We start from the raw sequence: 21,463 nt of genomic DNA, 5'->3' as shown, positions 1-21,463 counted from the left end.
TAGCTAGTGGGAAGCAGCCACATAGCACAGGGAGATCAGCTAGGTGCTTTGTGACCACCTAGAGGGGTGGGATAGGGAGGGTGGGAGGGAGACGCCAAGAGGGAGGAGATATGGGGATATATGTATGTGTATAGCTGATTCACTTTGTTATACAGCAGAAACTAACACACCATCGTACAGCAATTATACCCCAATAAAGATGTTAAAAAAAAATTTCCTCCTGGATCCGTTGATGATCCCTGCCTGCACCTATTTTAAAATGATGTTTGCAAGATGACAATTCTGCAGTTAAATGCAGTATCTGAGTCTAAGCTGGATCCTACTCAGGAGAGAAAAACGCCATAAAAGACCTTATTGAATTATTGACAAAACTGGAATATGAATAGATTAAATAAAAGTGCTAGATAAATATTAAGTCTACTGAAATTTACTCTCAAGTGAGTCATAAAAATTTGTGTGTGTATGTATTCATATGTATATATATATATATATATATATATATATACACACACACACACACACACACACACACACCCACATAGAGAGAGAGAACATATAAATGACAAAGCAGACGGGATAACTATTCAAAGGTAAAAAGTTAGGTACATGGGTGTTCCCTGTATTATTCCTATTCTTGCAATTTTTCTGTAAGTTTGAAATTATTTCCAAATAAAAAGTTAATAAGTTTTTAGCCACCTATAGAATAAACATTAGATGTCCTACCTGAAGTAAGTCTTTAGTGGCTGACATTGAATCAGTTACCAAGGACAGTTTCTCCTGGATTGAATGATCCCCAAGTTCTAGTCCCACAGGAGATCCTATGACTCTTGGTGAAGTTTCTGTCTCCACGATGGTGCCTGTGGAAGCTACCAAGTAAATAACGGTGGTATTGTGAAATGGAAGACTCTAGTTCTGGTTGCACACATCTCAGTTTTCTTTATTAAAAAGAAAATATGAAATGATGAAATGAGACCTAAGGGTCTTAAATATAAGGTGAAATGACAGAGGCCCCTGATGCAATGACATGAAACCTGGCATCCGCCCATGCAAGCTCAGTTCAGTCCCCTTTCATGATGGATGCATACTCCTTCTGGTGTTCAACCAGCTTTAGGAATACTTGATATTTCTTGTCATAATATCTGCAGGAGAAAAATAAATATGTTGGATAATCTCAAGCAAGACTGTTATGCCGCTTCCCCTGACATTTAGAAGAACAGAAGTGTTATCTGTTACAGTTTTGCAGACACTTCCCATTTTTTGGATGCTGACAGCATCCTGAGCCACATGTTTCACACTCACTATCTTTAACCTCCGTGGGTGAACCTACATCTCCATTTTAGAGGTAAAGGTTTTAGAGCTGAGATTTGCTCAAAGAGGCCAATCTAAAATAGTATTGCTAAAACTCGGCAGAGCTGGAATTCAAACTCAGGGCTATCTGACTTCAAAGCCTCCACTATAACACAGTGGAAGTGCCAGGCTTGACACAGGGCCTTTCACATTCCCAGCTTCAGTAAGTATTTCATATATGATTACCCGACCCCCCCTGCCACCAGTTTAGTGACTGGTTTAACGTCACAGCCTGACCAGGGATGAGACTGAATATTTTAATCACCCTTTGCACATTCCACACCTACATTTCCTTTGCAGACTCCTTTATCTGGGAGTAAAACCCCATGAGAATGTGACTAACACCTTTCCTGGAGCTGTGCCCTGCCTTCCGGGCATCCCACAGAGGACCCTTTTCTCCTGTACTATCTAGCTGAGTCTTCAGATAAGACCTGTTAGAACTGGTGTTGGCGGTGAGTTAGAAGGCTGAGCGGCTGAAGCTACCTTGGCATCACAATCTTGAAAAGGACAATAGTAGCTAAGACAAATTATACTTGCAGACGGCAGCTTGGCCCTTATTCCTCTTGGCTGGGAGGAGCTGACAGAAGGTAAGGGGTTGATGAAACCTGTCTAGCATGTCTTGGGAGATTCTGGGGTACTCTGAAAAGAATTCCTTGTGAAGGAGCATTGGTGCAAGCTTGGGAATTGGGGGAGAGAGAGTGTAAGAGTAACGCTGAATGCACACAGGGACTTCTACCTGTAACATGCAGAGCTAAACAGATTAATAGGAACACCCCTGCCCAGCATTTCTATCTTAAGAATTCTGGTAACTTAAGAGTGGTGATGGGGCCAAACACAGGGTTAAGAGGTGGACTCTGAGGCCTGGGTTTGAATCTCAGCTTGGCCCCATTACTAGCTGTGTGACCATGGATATTTTACTTAATCTCTTTGTTCCTAAATGTCCCTATTTGTAAATGGGAAAAATTATAAGACCTACCTCAATAGAGGTAATGTGAACTGTTATGTGAACTAAATGAGGTAGTATTTGAGAAGCACTTAGAACAGTGCCTGACTCATAGCAAGTGATATCAATGCTAGTTATGGTTACTGCTTAAAAAATTAACATTCCAATATTACCATCAATCTCACTATATGTAGATTATACTAAAACCCACTCTATGAGCCTCCAAATTTATTAATCATAGAATGATTTGGGGGACAGCAATTTTCTTCTTCAAATGCTACTCTCTGACAATCTAATGTCAAGCAATTTTTTCACTATATGAGATGGATTTTCTGACTTTGGGAAACTTCTAGAAGGAAGCTTGGGTCAGTACTCTTTCTCATACACTTGAAGATTTCTAATTTTAATACTGACAACTTTGCAGCAACTTTGTTCATTGGCCTTATTCTTTGTACAGTGGGAAAAGCATTGGCTTTCCAGGCGGAGAAGCCTAGGTGATTTGGGGCAACTTCTTTAAATGGTTTGAGCCTCAGTTTCCCTGCTGTAAGAGGGATGATAACAGTACCTATGTCACAGAGTGACTGAATTTTAAACATGAATATGAAATATTATGTGGACTGTCAAGTGCTTACACAATGCGAGCTAATGTTCTTACATCCTTCTATTATCCTGAAATGTCAAAAGATGGAGAGACTATATTTTTCCTTTTTTATACATGGGAAGCTGAGGTCCAAGGTGCTTCTTTCCCTGTGCTTTTTATTTTCCAATTTTTAAAATTGTGGTAAAATATACATAACATGAAATTTACCATTTTAGCCATTTTTAAGTGTACAGTTCAGTGGCATTAAGTACATTCATATTATTGTGCAGCCGTCACCACCATCCATCCATAGAACTCTTTTCACCTTGCAAAACTAAAACTCCACCCATTAAATAATAACTCTCCATTCTCCCCTTCTGCCTAGCCCCTGGCAACCAACATTCTATTTTCTGTCTCCATGAATTTGATTACGCCAGGTACCTCATATAAGTGGAATCATACAATATTTGTCATTTTGTGACTGGCTCTTTTCACTAACATAATATCCTCAAGGTTCATCCGTGTTGTAGCATATTTCAGAATTCCCTTCCTTTTTAAGGTTGAATAATATTCTGTTGTATGCATATACCACTTTTTCTTTATCCATTCATCTGTCAATGGACACTTGGGTTGCTTCCATGTTTTAGCTACTGTGAATAATGCTGCTATGAACACGGGTGCATAAATATCTCTTTGAGACCATGATTTCAGTTCTTCTGGGCACATACTCAGAAGTGGAATTTCTGGGTTATGGTAATTCTATCTTACACTTTTGAGGTACCACCATACTATTTTCCACAGTGGCTGCACCATTTTACACCCCACCAACAGTGTGCAAGGGATCCAATTTTTCTACATCCTTGTCAACACTTGTTATTTTCTGGTTTTTTGACAGTAGCCATACTAATGGGTATAAATTGGTATCTCATTGTAGTCTTGATTTGTATTGCCCTAATGATTAGTGGTGTTGAGCATCTTTTCATGTGCTTATTGACCATCTGTATATCATTTTTGGAGAAATGTCTATTCAAGTCCTTTGCCCATTTTTGATTTAGGTCGTTGGCTTTTTGGTTATTGAGTTTTAGGAGTTCTCTGTATATGGATATTAGTCCTTTATCAGATATATGATATATAAATGTTTCCTTCCATCCTTAGGTCTGTGTGGCACAGACCTAAGTAAGTGCTCTATACAGACAAAAACGTGATTTGAGTCAAGGAGATGTTGAGTGTAGCTCAGAAGGAAACTGGCTCTTTCCACCTGCAAATCTTCAGGCCGCCTGCAGATGGTGCTAGAGCATCGTGTGTACCTCTCTCACAGCGGCTGACAGCAAGCCGCCAAGGGTTCTTTTCAAAAGAACACGTGGAATCTACTCAAAGAACTTAAAAACAGACTTCCCTCAAGAGTCTTCAGCGGGTCAGTGAAGAGATGGAGAAGAATAATCTGTTTCTAATTTCAACAAAAGAGGGATGCTGCTAGCCCAGGGCTCCCACTGCTACGGGGAACTCAGTTCTTTCCATGTTCCTGCACTGAGCTACCCCATGTAAGGGCCTGCTCCACTCACCCTGGTATTTAGAGAGGGGTTTATATTCAGAGGATTAACAGCCCAACTCCATTTGGAGACTTTCTTTTAGAAAATAAAAAGATACTGGATGGCTTTTTCCATGGACATTTCCACTCTGTTGGTGGGATCAGCACCTTTGCCTGTCCATTATATTAAGGTAGAATGTGCTTTTATGTCTTAACCTCAAATACTTTCCTAAAATGATAAAAGCCACTTGAACAATTGTTCCTTCATCTCTAAACTCACTACCAGTGACTCAGTATAGGTCCTTTTCCTCTCTCAGCTGGATTGCTGAAAAACTTTTCATCTGGTCTCTCTTACCCTTAGGCCCTCTAACGTATCCTCTAAGAGGATTTTTCTAATATCTGCATCTGACCAGGTCCCACCACTTCCTAAAATTCAGTATCTCCATTTCACCAGTAGGATGAAGTCTGAGGTCCTTAGCACGGCCTCAAAGCTCATTATGAGAGGACCCCCTCTGTTCCCCCCAACACCCAATTTCACTCCCTGCCATCTCCCATCTCATACTTTGCATTTCAGAATTATGAGTTGTTGATAGTTTCCTGAATATACGATGCTGTTTGCCACCTTTATAATTTTGCCTGTGTTATCCCTCTGCTGACAAAGTGCTTTTCGGTTTTGGCCTGACAACTTCTTTTAAGCATTTAAAGTCAGCTAGACCTAACGTCCTCTCAAAAGCTTTGCCTCACTCCTACAGGGTCAAATTCTTTTCTGTTTTGGGTTACTTTGTCACCTGGTAATACTTCTATTATATAACATATCCCTTTGGCTTGAAATGATCCACTGCATAAATAAGACTGTCTTATTCCCTTCTAAATCCTGCCTAGATGCCAAAGAGCATAATGCCTTGAAGATAGCAGGCACTCAATAAATTAGTGTTTGTGAATTGGGGTTAAAACATTAATCTAAGTTATGCTGATGTACTGTATAGTATAGGGAACTATACTCAATATTTTATAATAACCTATAAAGGAAGAGAATCTGAAGAATCTCTCTCTCTCTCTATATATATATATATATATATATAAAATCACTGTGCTGTATACCTGAAACTAACAGGATCTTGTAAATTAACTATACTTATATTTAAAATAAAAGTCATGTTGTAGCCCTCAAAGTCACATGATGCAAAGGGTGGAGGAACAGACAGATGCTACCGTGTGGAAGACATAAGAGATCCCCATTTTAGAACAGAGGAGACCAGATTTACTGCTAATGACCTAGGGAAAAAAAACATTGGTTTGAGAGTTCAAAAGTTTGGATTTGACCTCCAGGTCTGGCCCTATCTAGCTCTGTGATCTTGGGGAATTGAAAGTGACTTTACCTCTCTGAGACTTAGTTTTATCAACTATTAAATGAAAGGCCTGGCTTGCTGACCCCTGTGGTTTATTCCGGCTCTAAAGTTGCATGTGTCTGTTGTCCTCATTCCTCAACACTGTGCAGAGAAAACATATAAACTTACCTTTTATCCTCACGTCTAGGAAACACAACTTTCCCAACTTTGCTCATTCTTGCCATTGCCTCCTGTCAAATGGAAAACAGAACACACAGAACTAAGTTGGAAAGTTAATACCAATGTGAGGCTTGTCACAGGCAAGAACATTCTTTTTTTTTTTTTTTAGTAAATTTATTTATTTATTTTTGGCTGCATTGGGTCTTCGTTGCTGGGCGCGGGCTTTCTCTAGTTGTGGCGAGCGGGGGCTACTCTTCCTTGAGGTGCGCGGACTTCTCTGCGGTGGCTTCCCTTTGTTGTGGAGCACGGGCTGTAGGTGCACAGGCTTCACTAGTTGTGGCACGCCGACTCAGTAGTTGTGGCTCCCGGGCTCTAGAGCGCAGGCTCAGTAGTTGTGGCACACGGGCTTAGTTGCTCCGCAGCATGTGGGATCTTCCCGGACTAGGGCTTGAACCCGTGTCCCCTGCGTTGGCAGGTGGATTCTTAACCACTGAGCCACCAGGTAAGTCCCAGCAAGAACATTCTAATTAGAATTTACTTCCCTTAAGAGATTCAGTGAGTCCTTTTTTTTTTTTTTTTTTTCAACTTACTTTCTCTGGTGATAAGATTAAAATCCAGTGAACATTAAAGGTTACATCTATGACCACACAGCCTGGGCTTAATAAATTGTTGCCTAGGGCTTCCCTGGTGGCGCAGTGGTTGAGAGTCCGCCTGCCGATGCAGGGGACACGGGTTCGTACCCCGGTCCGGGAGGATCCCACATGCCGCGGAGCGGCTGTGAGCCATGGCTGCTGGGCCTGCGCGTCCGGAGCCTGCGCGCCCGGAGCCTGTGCTCCGCAACGGGAGAGGCCCGCGTACCGGAAAAAAAAAAAAAAAAAAAATGTTGCCTATTGAGACCTCCAGGGAATAAACAACCTGGAAGGCAAAGCACTTTTATTATGGCTTGCAGGGTGTGGTGGGAAGGAATTATTTCCCCTTTGCATTACCTGGACCTGAGGGCTTGAGAAGGCAACATAATCAGCCACTGAGCATGTTGTCTGCTTAACTCACAACACCAGTAACTGAACAGAAGCCACTTTGCACCTGTACTTTAAGATAGAATATTTAAGACCTCTTCATTTAACTTTAGTTCTTTTTCCAGTAGTCTCTGCAACTGTGCATATATAGATGTGAGACCTCTGGGCTGAGTCTAATGGACTTGACCTCAGGACTTTCTTGTCTTTACAATGCTGTTTAGTGGGCAGTCAGCAAGTTGCAGTGTCTTAGAGGACACAGAGTGAATAGCAGCAAGATCAACCATAGATTGTGTTGGCTCCATTATATGAATGGAAAGGTCAAGTTTCCTTGGGCAGTCTCCCAATGCTATTAAGTTTATGGGAAGGTTAGGGGGAATGGAGTAAACCCAAACTTTGAATTCCAAAGACTTACCTGGGGAGATTGCAAGCAACAGCATGACAAAGCTCCTCAGAATAGGTCCTGTCTTAGGAACAGCTACTGAACTCTTATTGTAAAGGATGTAGTCATTCTGAGGTCACATATGTACAACTTTTTACTCTCTCTACATATTAATTACTCAATATGTACAGACACTGTGCTAGGGATACAGATTTGCATAAGATATACTCTTTGCCCTGGAGAAACTCACACACGAGCAGAGGAGGAAAGAAATGTAAAAAGCTGACTACCACACAGAATGTGAAAGGCCCTGGGTACCTTCAAAACGTATCCAAGTGTTTCCTTGCCCATCCTTACCACCTTACTTATGATTTATTTATATTTATATTTATATATATATATACACACACACACACATATATTTAATTATATAATTTTATACATAATATATTTATATATACATATATACACACACATATACATATATATTTAATTATATAATTACATAAATAATATATTTATTATTTATCACTAATTCCTTTTTGACAATCCGTGTACTTATTGGTTTATGTGTTCCATCTCTCCCTCTCCATTCCTTGTTCTAACCAGAACGTAAGCTACACAGTCTGGGAGCTTTGTCTATTTGCTGCTTAATCTCAGTACCTAGAATATTCATAAAATGTATTGAGCCCCTTCTACGTGCCAAGCACAGCATCCAATATATATGGAATACAGAGATGAAGAATGAATGGGTCCTTTCATCAAAGAGCTCACCACAGAATGGAAAAGACATTTACTGTGATCAAAATAGAGTGTGACAAATACTATGCTAGAAGCAGATAAACTTCTTTTCAATAGTTATTCAAGGATTAAGAAACTTGATACTTTTTCATCTGCTAATCACTTACACATATTTCCAATCTGGCAAGGATGTCCTACCAACTCTTCCCCAAGGATGCCACGGACATTCTGAACTGGTTATCTGGTTTCCTAGCCCCCAGTGGATTTAAAAGTGCTGTTTGGGAGATCAGAGATGCTGAGAGTAGCAAGCACACTGACAGCAGAAAGAAATGGTAGCCTTATTAAGGAGGAGATTTGAAAAATTATTGAAAAGGGAATCAAGGTGAAAGGGTAAGAACCAACGAAGGTCAGACTGGGGCCATTCTGCAAAACAGCCAAAACATCTTAGTGTGGTCACTGCCGTTCCACTTAACAAGAATATTTTAAGAGTTCTGCTCACCCCAACATATGTCATAACATTTTCCTTCATAAATTAAGTTCTGATTCCCTTAAAGTAATCCCCATGTCTTGCTGAGATGGTCTCAGCCATCCCCATTGCCAACTTTGCCACTGGTTCTCTTGTTTTGGGATTGCTTCTTCCTTCATAGCGGTGCTCTGCTCTGCCTGTTTTAGGGAGGACCCCGCCTCCTCCTGCCTCCTCTGAAGCTTGAAAATTCCCTAGGGGAATACTCCTCGGGTTGTGCTTAGGCTTCAGACTGGAGCCGACATTCCAGGACTGCCTTCATGGGTGGGATCCAGGAAACTTGTATTAGAGAAAGAGCTCCATAAATGTCACTTTCCTTCCCACTGTAACAGATGTGCGGACACAGGGCAGATAGCAGGGAATTCTTCTTTCCTTTCTTCACGCTACTTTTGCTTATTTTTAAAATAAATTATTGAGAAATAACAGTGGTGGAAATTTCAAAGGTTTAAAAAGAGGTTATTTTGTTTCTCAGAAAAGTACAGATGTAAATGTTAAACTTAGCTCAGGTGTTGATTCCACAGAAGGTTTTTCCTGACTCATCCTCACTACCCTGCCTCCCACCTAGAATGAGTTACTTGCTCCCCCAGAAACTTGTGCTTCCACATCTATCATAGCATTTATGATATGGCACCACAATTTTTTGTTAGCACATCAGCTGCCCCAACTAGACTCCTGCTCCTTAAGGCAGGAACTGTTATAATTGTTTCTACTGCCAAACTCAGCATCTGGTGTATCGTATGTGCTCAGCGAATTGTCTACGGGATAAATGAACTTAAGGACCGTACACGTGAAAGAATGCTAAAATGGAAGTTTTGTCTGAGATCTAAAGTTGACAGATACGAGATACCAAAGTGAGCTGGAAACAGACCACCCTGAAGAATTTGAAAAAAAGGGTAGTTGAGGACCCATAAATCAACTCAAACCTTTCATCCATGTGGAAGGTCAGAAAAAGAGATGGATTTTTTAGGAGACAGCTGTGTGTTGACTGAGCATCAGGCCTTCTAGGGGAGAGGTGAGAGTATGGCTTCTCTGACGCCACAGGGATCTGGATGTGTATCCCTGAGGGTGTGGGACACGGTGGGTTGAGTGTGGCTCCTGTCTGGAGAAGAAGCGCTGACTGGCAGCTTCAGTGTAGCAGTGAAGGAGTGTTGCCCTGGGATCAGCCAGCACTGCCAGAATGTGTCAGACTCCAAAAGGCATGACTGTTTCCCATGAACTTGAGGTGGCCACAGGTGAGAGGGCTTCCTGGGTTGCCTTAGATCCTGTCCAGTATGGCCACCTAATGAGGCACAGGGAGCCTGCATAAAGAAGCTTGAGGCAAACTACTGGATTTTTTTTTTTTTAATAAATTTATTTATTTATTTTTGGCTGCGTTGGGTCTTCGCTGCTGCTCGCGGGCTTTCTCTAGTTGCGGTGAGCGGGGGCTACTCTTCATTGCAGTGCGTGGGCTTCTCATCGCGGTGGCTTCTCTTGTGGCAGAGCACGGGCTCTAGGCACACAGGCTTCAGTAGTTGTGGCACGTGGGCTCAGTAGTTGTGGCTCGCGGTCTCTAGAGCGCAGGCTCAGTAGTTGCGGCGCGCGGGCTTAGCTGCTCCACGGCAGGTGGGATCTTCCCGGACCAGGGCTCGAACCCATGTCCTCTGCATTGGCAGGCGGATTCTTAACCACTGCGCCACGAAGGAAGTCCTCTACTGGATTTTTAAGGAATTAAAAGAGCAAGCAGTCTACTAGAATAGAGACGGACAAGGACAGGATACAGTGAGAGGTTTCCAGAAGTGGAAAGTCTCCCCCCAAAAATCTACAATGGAGCCTAGCTGTAAACACCTATTAAACTTATCATGAAGTCCATTTATCACAATGCTGATCAAGATAAGAACTGTGGGGCTTCCCTGGTGGTGCAGTGGTTGAGAGTCCGCCTGCCGATGCAGGGGACACGGGTTCGTGCAATGGGAGAGGCCACAACAGTGAGACGCCCGCGTACCGCAAAAAAAAAAAAAAAAAAAAAAAAAAAAAAAAAAAGATAAGAACTTTCCTACACCCCTGAGCTCTCTTCCCTTACACCTTCCAACCCACCTCAGAAGAACAAGAAAAAAGCTAATATATACTGGAGAGAAAGTGAATGAGGTAAAAAGAAGAATCTGATCACAGCCAACTCCTCACATTTGCAACAGTCCCAGCTGGAGGAGTGAGGAGTTGTCTTACCTTTGGATAAAAAATGAAGTGGTGATTATTATATATTCCTCGGTAGTCTAATGTTGGAATTTTGGTTATGTCTCATGACTTCAAGGGACTATAAAACTTGTATTATCTAAGTGACTTTCTACTTACCTAAGAAAGTAATGGAACTAACAGAATTTTTAATCAGGGCAGAGAGAAACTAGCTCTACTGCACAAGTGTAAAGGGACAGTGAGAGCAAAAAAATACAGTTGTTTTTCAATTCTATCTCAGAAACTGTGTTACACATGCATAATAAACAATGGAAGAAAATATATTAAAATATTAACAGGTTCAAGAGCATGGGTGATAGCTTTTTCTATTGTTAACTTGTTTTTTTTTTTGTCTTCTAAACTTTATATAGCGGCATATAGGGATTTGATCATTTGAAGGAAAATAAAACTGTACTGAACTCTAAAAAAAAAGTTATGGGCTTCCCTGGTGGCTCAGTGGTTAAGAATCCGCCTGCCAATGCAGGGGACAGGAGTTCAAGCCCTGGTCCGGGAAGATCCCACGTGCCACGGAGCAACTAAGCCCGTGCGCCACAACTACTGAGCCTGCTCTCTAGAGCCCGCGAGCCACAACTACTGAAGCCCATGTGCCACAACTACTGAAGCCCGCGCACCTAGAGCCCGTGCTCCGCAACAAGAGAAGCCACCGCCATGAGAAGCCCGCGCACCACAACAAAGAGCAGCCCCCACTCGCTGCAACTAGAGAAAGCCCATGCATAGCAATGAAGCCCCGATGCAGCCAAACATAAAATAAATAAATTTATATTAAACAAAAATTATGCTTCTAAAGGCAGGCAAAATGACTTGTGCTCACTCCCCTCTCTCCTGGGACACAGGGCTCACTAAGGGTATTTGACACAATATGGAGAAGGCCCAGAGAATCAGTGCTGTTATCAGAAATAGCACTGCTGAGTTTTCCCATTTCTCCAAATAATTAACATAAAACTGAAACCTCATGAACCCACTGGCTGCAGTAAATCTGGAAATTACCATAGCACAACAATATGAATTTACTATGGAAATGCTGACATGTGCTAAATATAGTCACCCCCCACAATATATTTCTGTTCAAAGGGTTTATTTGAAGTTGGCCTCAAAATTCATACTTTTTGTCAGCAGGCAGGAGTCGGACAATCTGGATTTGTAGCACACTACCCTCTTTGGGAGTCTAGACGGCACAGCGAAGACAGGGACTTTTCTCTTTCCTTTTTGCCCACACAATGAAAGCTTTTAAAAACAAAATATTTGGTAAAATCGCCTTTTAATCACTTCTTTTCTTTCTCTCTATAAGGCCGAGCTATAAATAAACCATGAAAGTTCACATTTGATTGTCACTTCTGAAAGCAAGTGTAAGAGTTTCTGTAGGAAAAAATAGGAGCCCTGTAGCAAGGCCATGAAAGGCTGCATTCACGGGGTTTGACCCTTTGCTGCCGTGTCAAGGCCGAGATACCAGTCCGCACACGCTGCTCACCACGTCCCTGGGGGCAGCGCTGGCAGACGCCAGGCCTGTGTGGGCACAAGACTCTCCCAGTTCTCACGTGTTAACATCCTGGCTTGGGAGCCACCAAGGGGCTTTAGGCTACACTGGGTGAGGGACCCAGGGAAGTTAGGTTCAAGAAAGAACGGAGCTCTTCACCCGTGGAGAAGATGGGGATTCCACGAGTGGCAGACACAGGAATGTTGGCCATTTGGGGAGCAGGCGATCTGATACCTTCTCTCCCACCCAGTGGAAGGGGAACAATGGCCTTAAGACTTTGGGAAGGCTGGCAGGCAGTCTAGACCAAGGCACCAAAAGGGCACTCACTGCAAGCTTGGCCATGTCCAGAGTCACGGTCTACAGGGAAGAATAACCAGGACCTGGCCTGGTGGGACCTATACTGTGAACTCCCTGAAGGTAGGAACCGTGTTACTGAGGGTCTCATGCCTAACGCGGTCCTAGCACTTACAGCTGCTTGGTTAATGTTTGCTGAGGTGCTGAGTGAAAGGGTGATGACTTTCACGACAGAGGCAATGGAAGATCATCTAACGGTGTTTCTAAAATGGGATACGTGTGCTCCAAGGAGTGCTGGAGATGATCTGTTAAGATTCCAGAAGAAAATATTGGAAGTGCCATTTATATGACTTTCAGTCTAAAGAAATTAATTCAAGTTTAGTATGCAGATTGTCACCAGATCCATCAGTTGGTCCACACGTCGGTCATGAGTGAGTAAGATGTGTGAGGTGTCCTAAGGGAAGGGTGAGAGCTCTACAACACCAGGGATGACAGCATGGCACTCCATTCCATGTCCCCAGCTTCCAGGGCTTTGCTACATATCATCATTTACATGTTCCAGGTTGGTAGGTTTCTAGGTATTAATCTAATTTTATTTAAATAAACCCTCACAAAATGGGCAAGCAGCTGAGAGAGATTCAACCAATGGGTTAAAGGCAATGGTGACAATTCAGATTCAAGGAAACAAAAAAATGATGATATTTTTACTAACTTGGTGATAGCTCTTCGTATTATAAGGTAAAAACAATGAAGATCTAGTCAGATAAGACAAGAATTGGGAAAAAAATCAAAATTATCAAGAACACTGTTTGTTGTCTATCATCAGATGAATGGATAAAGAAGATGTTTTATACACACACACACACACACACACACACACATACACACACACACTGGAATATTACTCAGCCATAAAAAAAGACTGCAATTGTGCCATTTGCAGCAATGTAGATGGACCTAGAGAATATTATGTTTAGTGAAATAAGTCAGATAGAGAAAGACAAATACTCTATGATATCACTTATATGTGGAATCTAAAAAATAATACAAATGAATGTATATGTAAAACAGAGACGGACTCACAGATATAGAGAACAAACTAGTGAGTACCAGTGGGGAGAGGGAAGGGAGGAGGGGCAAGATGGGGGTAGGCGATTAAGAGAAATAAACTACCATATATAAAATAGATAAGCAACAAGCATGTATTGTACAGCACAGGGAAGCACAGCCATTACCTTGTAATAACTTTTAATGGAGTATCATCTGTAAAAATACTGAATCACTATGCTGTACACTTGAAACTAATATAATATAGTAAAGCAACTATATGTCAATTAAAAAGAAGAAAAACAAAGAATACTGTTTGAGCTATAAATACAGAGACATATTCAAAATCTTTTAGAAATCATCAATAATCATTTAAAAAAATCATTAAAAACTCACCTAGCCATAAACAGTGTACCTTTAGATACTGCATGATGTTAGTATGATGACCTCACTATAAAATAACATTTTATTTCATCTATATTTCAGCTGTTTTATAGTGTAAATAATCTACAAGCACAGTAGAATATGTATATGCTTTTTCGTAAATAAGTTTGCATGTATTTAGCATGTAAGCTCAAAATTTTTTTAATTGATGGAGTACATGATCCAAAAAACAAGGCATCGATTGGGCCCAACAACCAACTTCCATGGCCGTTGCTAGGTTACTGGTTTAGCCAACATTTTGCAGGTGCTTACTCTGTGCTGTGCACTGCACGAACTGCTTTATGTACATGACCCTTTAAATTCTCAAAACGACTTTATGACACAGATATCATCATCCATCCCCACTTTATCAACCAAGAAGTAAACAGAGTATGAGGAATTTGCCCAAGGTCAGAAAGCGAATATGCAGTAAAGCCAGAATTCCGACTCCAGGACTTTGCTTAACCCTACACTCAGACCCAGCACTCCTGTCCTCTCTGCAATGCAAAAAGGCTGATGCTTGTGTTCCCTGGGCTTGCATTCAAATCACACTTCTGCTGCTTATTAGCTGTGCCATCTCCTTGGGCGAGAATGAGTGTGTGTGCGTGTGTGAGACACACCAATACAGTACACTGTACCTTTTTTCAGAGATGCTGACACATAGTTCTGAAATACATGAATCTGCCTTCTTGAGGAGCTCTGACTCATTTTACTGGAACAACAAGTTCACGTGTTAATGTGTGGGCTGAGGCACATGATCCCTCCGTAGAAAAACAAAGTATAGCAATGTGATTTTCCTCCAGCAAGCATTAAGAAATGGCTAGTTGTTCTGCTATTTGTTGTGTTTTGTTCTGTTTTTCTTTTGACACAGTCATCGTTTGACCTGCACCTGGTACTCTGTGTAACCTCCATGACAACAATGTCAATTGAGAAGCAGGAAGTGGTTAGAGAAAGGAAAGAGTCGGGTAGGTCTTCATTACTAATCATGACATGAAGACTCACACCTCATTTATAATTTTAAATACATGGTATCAATCTACGTACCTACCTACGCATCCACATCCACACACATACATATATCTTATTTATTAGGGTGTTGATTACATGGGTGTACACATTTATCAAACTTCATCAAACTGTACACTTAAGATCTGTGAATTTCACTTTATGTACACTGTATCTCAATTTAAAAGAACGTAAAAGAAAAAACACTGTGTATGTTATAAGCACGTGTTGGTATATTTATATTTTATTTTCCACTATAGAATGCCTACAAAATGGAAGTAAAAATTTTCAAAGGCCTATTTCTCCAATATTCACTCTAAAATACACCTTGGATTAGTCTCTTGAACATAAAGGAGGGGTAGGGGTGTGGCGCTCTCCAATTTTGCAGGAAATGGAGATGCTAGTGGAAAGGTGTTAGGTTGTAGAGATAAATAGGCCTGGGATCATATCTGGGCCCTGCTACTTACCAGATGTGTGAACTAAGCCTCAGTGTTCCCATCTATAAAGTGGAAATAATAGTATCTACTCACAGCTTTGTTGAAAATTCAAGTATCCCAATCTCTGACCAACATCCTAACTGGTACCCTAACAACAGTGAGGACCAGTCAGAGTGATTTTTCAGAAAGACACTCCGACTATCACGAACTGCCAGAGTTTGAAGTCAGGCTTTACCACTTGCTGCATTATCATGGACAAATGACTTAACTTCTTTATGCCTGTTTCCTCATCTAAAAATGGGGATAAGAACAGTATGCCTCTAGTAGGACTGTTTTAGGACCACGTGAGTTATTTCAGGCAAAGCACTTAGAATAGTGCAGCACACAGTAAATGCTCCATAAACTTTACATATTTATTATTCCATTAGCATGCAAGCTCCATGTGGCCAGGGGTTTTTATTTGATTCATTCATTGCACTAAGAACTGTGCCTGGCCAGAACAGGTCATCTATAAGTATTTGTTGGATGGGACTTCCCTGGTGGTCCAGTGGTTACGACTTTGCACTCCCAATGCAGGGAGCACGGGTTCGACCCCTGGTTGGGGAACTATAAGATCCCACCTGCCACACGGCACAGCCAAAAAAAAAAAAAATTTGTTGGATGGATCATCGAATGAAGTAAATTAGATTTTGTTTCTCTGAGCTGTTTTTACCCACAATATTTCTGACACCAAATATGTGGGTTCCTCACACCAATCAATTCTCCAACTCTGCAGACACCAAGTGGTGTCCTACAATTCAGTTCAATTCTGACACTAACTACCCGGAGTTAGTGTCACTTGAGGCGAAGGGCTCAGTCCTACAAGACTGCCCCCACTTCAGATGCCAGTTACAAGTCACTGGGCCTCCTGTACTTCTGACTGACCAGCTATAAATTGGGGGTTCCCAGGACCTGCCCTTCCACCTCAGGTTTGCTAGAATGGCTCACAGAACTCAGGAGAATGGTTCACTTGCTATGCCCAGTTTATTATAAAAGATACAACTCTGGGACAGCCAAATGGAAGAGATGCATAGGGCAAGGTATAATGGAGGTGGGTGGGAGGTGGGCAGAGCTTCCATGCTTTCTCTGGGGCACACCACGTGACGCTCTCCAAACCTTGTTGTTTAGGGGTTTTTATGGAGGTTTCATTTACATAGGTACAATTCAGTAAATCATTAGCCATTGGTGATTAGCTGAGTCTCCAGTCCCCTCCCCTACTTGGAGGTCAGGAAGTGAGGCTCAAAGTTCCAACCCTCTGATCATGCCTTGGCCTTGCTGGTGACCAACCCCTGTGTTGATGGTTATCTAGGGGTCCCCAGTCATCTCATTAGTATACAAAAGACACTCTTCACTCCAGGTTCCCAGGGGTTTAGAAGCTGTGTGCCAGGTCAAGGACAGAGGTCAAATATTTATTTTTTTTTTTTGATATATCATAGCTCTCCTCGCTTCTGAAAGCTGCAATGGATGCTTTTTGAAGGAAATTCACATTTCGTAAGATGGCCTAGAACTACAAGGTCGAACTTGGGTGGATGTCTCCAGCCTCACCTCAGGTCTTGCTCACTGTGCTGGCTGTGCTGCAAACGCAGTGGCTATGGTGTTGTTGACTGAACGTGGCAAGTTTGCCCCTGCTGGGGGCCTTCCTGCCTTTTTCAGGAGTGCGATTCTGGATCTTAGACTGTCTGCCTTTTTCATATGACTTAGGTCCTCTTCAAATATAATCTCAAAGAGACTGACTTGGGCCACTCTTGGCTGAAACAGTCTACTTCTGAACACCCTCTACCACATGATCCTATTTTCTTGTCTTCATAACCCTTCTTAGCATGGCCTGAAATTATATTAATTTATCTGCATCCTTGGTTACTGTCTACTTCTTCCTTTGGCTCTCACCTCCACTCCTCCCTCATGAACCTAAGCTCTGTGAAATCAGGGTCCTTGGCTTTCTTATTCATTGATGTGTCCATAGCTTTTAGCAGGACATTAGCTAAAGGTTAGTTGAAAGTGTACGCTTATTAAATGTCTATTTTGGTGAGGCACTGTGTATCTATATGTTGCCTCATTTGATGCTAACAAACATTCTGTAACGAAGGTCTTATTATCTAAATTTATAATGAGGAAACAGAGGCTCAGAGAGGTTAAGTGACTTTCCTAAGCTAGTAAATGGCTTAGCTAGGATTTGAAACTTGCTTTAACTCATGAATAAAACCAGGCCTAATCCTTGAGGAGCTCACAGCCAATAGGCAGATCTTCAGCATCAGTTCATGACAATTTATCTTGCTCTGATGACTTTAGGGCCCTGTAAAACCCTGAAAGCTTGCTTTCTCCACCATCAAAGATAAATTCAATTATAGTCATGACATTGTGCTTACAAAGGCAGGAAGATGGATTCAGTGATGTATGGAAAGATTGTTCATATTAATTTTTGAAGCAAACAAAATTACTGCCAGCTGTATGACCTTGAGTAAGACCCTTCCCCTTCCTGGGACTCACTTTCCTTATCAGCAAAATAAAGGGGTTGGATTAGATTATTTCTGAAGTCTTTGCCAGCTCTGCAATCTGTTGGTTCCATGTACATGTCTTTTTTTGATTAACTCTCAGTTGACAAATGAACCAGTTACCCCCAATGGTATATTTTATTAGGGTTTTCTTTTTTTTTTTTTAAACTAGGTTCACTCTAAGAGGGAATATACCCACCGTGTTTCCCCAGCAAGGTACAGCTTCATTCCAACTCAGTCATGCGAGCATGGCAGAGGGGAGAGGTTCCACAATAGGTAAGGCTACCCACCACTGTGATATTTTGAAGTGCGGTCCTAATACATGGCCTGACTGCTAAGGGGTTGGGTTCTAAAATGAATAGTTGAACGACTATTCATCTTACTTACATGAGTTTGACTTGACTCTCATGGGTTTTCTCAGAGCCAAAATATCAAGCTTCTTACTAAAAGCATTAGATTATAGACTTCAAAACTGCAAGCTATCACCCATCTAATAATCTGTTATTGACTGAAAAAGAAATGGTCCTACTAATATTTCTGGCTGAGAATATAAGGTAATGCAGTGAGCTATAAAAATAATACTAATAACAACTCAACAACAACAAAAATAATGGCAGCTAACATTTATTGAGTACTTACTACGGCCCAGTATTGTACTGAACACTTTACCTACTTCATATCCCCAGTTGAAAGATGAGGAGACACACAGTTTGGGAATTCTATTCCTAACCATTCGCTGTGGGACAAAGGCTTTGGTGATATAGAGACCATAATTCAAATTCTAGCTCTGCCACTTAACACTCTGAGTCTCAATTTTAAAAATGGGAATCTTAATACCTGTTTTATAGATCTATTGTTATGGAATAAATGATTAAAACTATAGTTGTTGTTACTACTACTACTACTATTTACCCATCAACTGAAACAAAGCTTATTTTCCCAGAAACTTCATTAAAAGTAAGAGTTAACATGTATTACTTGGGTATATGTTTCAGGTTGGTGGGGTAGGTGGGCTGGGGAAGGTGGTGGGTGTCAATATGCTCATGGCTCCTTATTATCATTTCCAGATGATTACTCCTCCATGTGCAAGCAAAACAATTCACTCTGAAGTTTATGCCACCTAATGATAGAGCTATAATCATACTAAGCTCCCCTGCATCTCAGTGCTGTCATCATCAGCCTCTTGCTGCTGTTAAATGAGGCTAAGGCTTAGATCTGAGTCTCCCTATCCATCTGGAGGTTTGTCATCATAATGTAAGACTTCAGCATCTGTTTACAAGACCCATCCAATGCTTGAGTCTTGTGTTTTCAAAGTGTTTCCAATATTCTAATTGCCACTTTCTGATTTCAATTGCCCATTAATCCAATTCTCTCGCTTGGCCCATCATTCCTATCAAATGCCGCCCACCCCTCCACCTCATGGTTATTTCCAGAATCTCAATCCCTTCTTTCTCTTTCAATCCATATACCTCTTCTGACTCTGATTTCTTCCATATATAGGGGTGAGTCCCTCATCTATTAAATCAAACACATCGATCAATAGGAATCACCACTAATTCTCTTTTAGTTGCCAAATTCAATTGGTGCCTCTAATCCACAAAATTCTTTAGCCAGGATATGCTTCATTTATGACTGCAGGGGAGAAACCTTGTTCAGGATGGAGTGGGCCAAGAGGAGACTGCAACTGGAGAAAACGCAACATCTTGAAAGCTCTCAGGGTCTGAACACCTTGGAAACTTAACACTTCCTGCTTCAACGTTAATTTTGTATTGGGAAGATTCTTTGGCCAACAGATCGGGAACCATAATTGGAAGCAGAGAATCAAAATGTGATGGTATTAACATTTCCTTATGTTCCAAGTGTGATGGGTTTATTTTATTTTACTCTGATGCAAAACCAAAAATTCCACTACTGCACAGAGACCAATATATTACAGGGTAATGAAAAAGTGATGTGGGACATGCAGGACATAATGACTGAGCTTCAAGATATGTTGGGTAGTCACTAATCAATTTCTCTGTGTTTAGGCTGATAAATAAACAAATTATCTAAAACACAGGGTATCTATCCATCTATCCTGCCCTCCATACTCCTTAAAGCTCCCTGTTTTGGATCTCCAACTCTCCTAGACTAGAGCCACATTAGAAGTAGGGCATGCACACGCTGGTCTAGCCTTTGGGGCCGGCCTCAGACTGGTTTATGGTGCAGAAGTGCCTTTGGCTAACTAAGCCAGAATGCATTTCGAACCAACATCAGGAGGAAAAAGCCAAGCAGAGAGGTTGAGTCTGAAACCAGGAGTTGGGGAGGCCAAAGATGGCACCAAAGCACCAAAAGCATGAGGAAGGCTGGAGGGAAACTGGGAAGGAAGGAGGGAGCAGAGGTCAGACAGAGTGAGGGGAAAGCATGGAAGGCAAGTCCAGGATAAATCATCGTAGTGTTCTTTTAAGTTGGTTTATAATCTTTTTTGTGTGTTCCCAAAGCTCCCTGGTTTCCCTCTATCTTAGCACTTAGCACACAGTAGGCTAAATATCTGTTTACTTGTATGCCTCTTTCACTAGACGGGGAGAGCTCAGAGGATAGAGGTCATTAATTTTAATCAGTATTCCCAGCAATTGATATAATGTGACTTTTCAATAAATAGTGTTAAGAGAATGAAAGAACCAATGAGTAGATGGATCAATGAATGAATGAATGAATGAATGATTGAATGAATATATCAGGGGTAGGATACCTGTATAAAGTAACTCTGGGATCTCCCTCAGTTGTACTTTTTAGTATTTCCTAACTGTCATGTCAACCTGTTTTTTATTGTCAGATGTCACATGGTTAAGATCATGGGCTCTGGATTGCCTAGATCAGAACCTTGGCTCTTCTAACTGAATGGCTTAGGCAATTTAATAACCTCTTTATGCCTCAGTTTACTCATCTGTAAAAAAATAGAAATAATTACTCATAGAGTTAGAAAGATAAGAGAAAAGGCATGCAAACCATCTAATTTAGTGCCTGGCACAAGTAATAGCTTAAAAATTTGTTATTTTTATTTTTATAATTATTATACCCATCTGTACCCCAGGATTACACAGGCTCTTGGAATGTTTTCTCGAGTGCTGCTATTTGAAGACAGCACTTCCTAATCCTGTGCTACATGTAACATGCTGCCTGGGCAGGGGAGTGATAGGAGCATGGAATGAAGGAACCATTCAACACGGGATGCCAGCTGATGCTTCTGGTTAATGGGAGGAAAGAAGATGAAAAATGAGCAGAACAGGGGCTTAGGGAATAAAAGTTGTAGGAGCTTTTGTAGGGTTAGAAATGTGGGGTTGGGCTTTCCTGGTGGCGCAGTGGTTGAGAGTCCGCCTGCCGATTCAGCGGACACGGGTTCATGCCCCAGTCCGGGAAGGTCCCACATGCCGCGGAGCGGCTGGGCCCGTGAGCCATGGCCGCTGAGCCTGCGCGTC

The 21,463-nt window shown here is 41.6% G+C and overlaps 1 protein-coding gene across 1 annotated transcript in view; it reads right to left on the bottom strand.

Moving 5' to 3' along the window:
* FGGY (FGGY carbohydrate kinase domain containing) overlaps window positions 1–21,463 on the bottom strand; it is a 417,095-nt gene that overhangs the window by 19,338 nt on the left and 376,294 nt on the right. Inside the window, exon 15 of the mRNA XM_055083910.1 lies at window positions 5,916–5,977. Coding sequence (XP_054939885.1) covers window positions 5,916–5,977 — 62 coding nt within the window. The remainder of the gene's footprint in view (window positions 1–5,915; window positions 5,978–21,463) is intronic.

Source organism: Physeter macrocephalus, chromosome 4 (genome assembly GCF_002837175.3).
Source record: "Physeter macrocephalus isolate SW-GA chromosome 4, ASM283717v5, whole genome shotgun sequence".
NCBI classification, from domain to species: domain Eukaryota; kingdom Metazoa; phylum Chordata; class Mammalia; order Artiodactyla; family Physeteridae; genus Physeter; species Physeter macrocephalus.
Note: the sequence above shows the minus strand (reverse complement) of the source record. Positions and strands in the feature narration are given on the sequence as shown.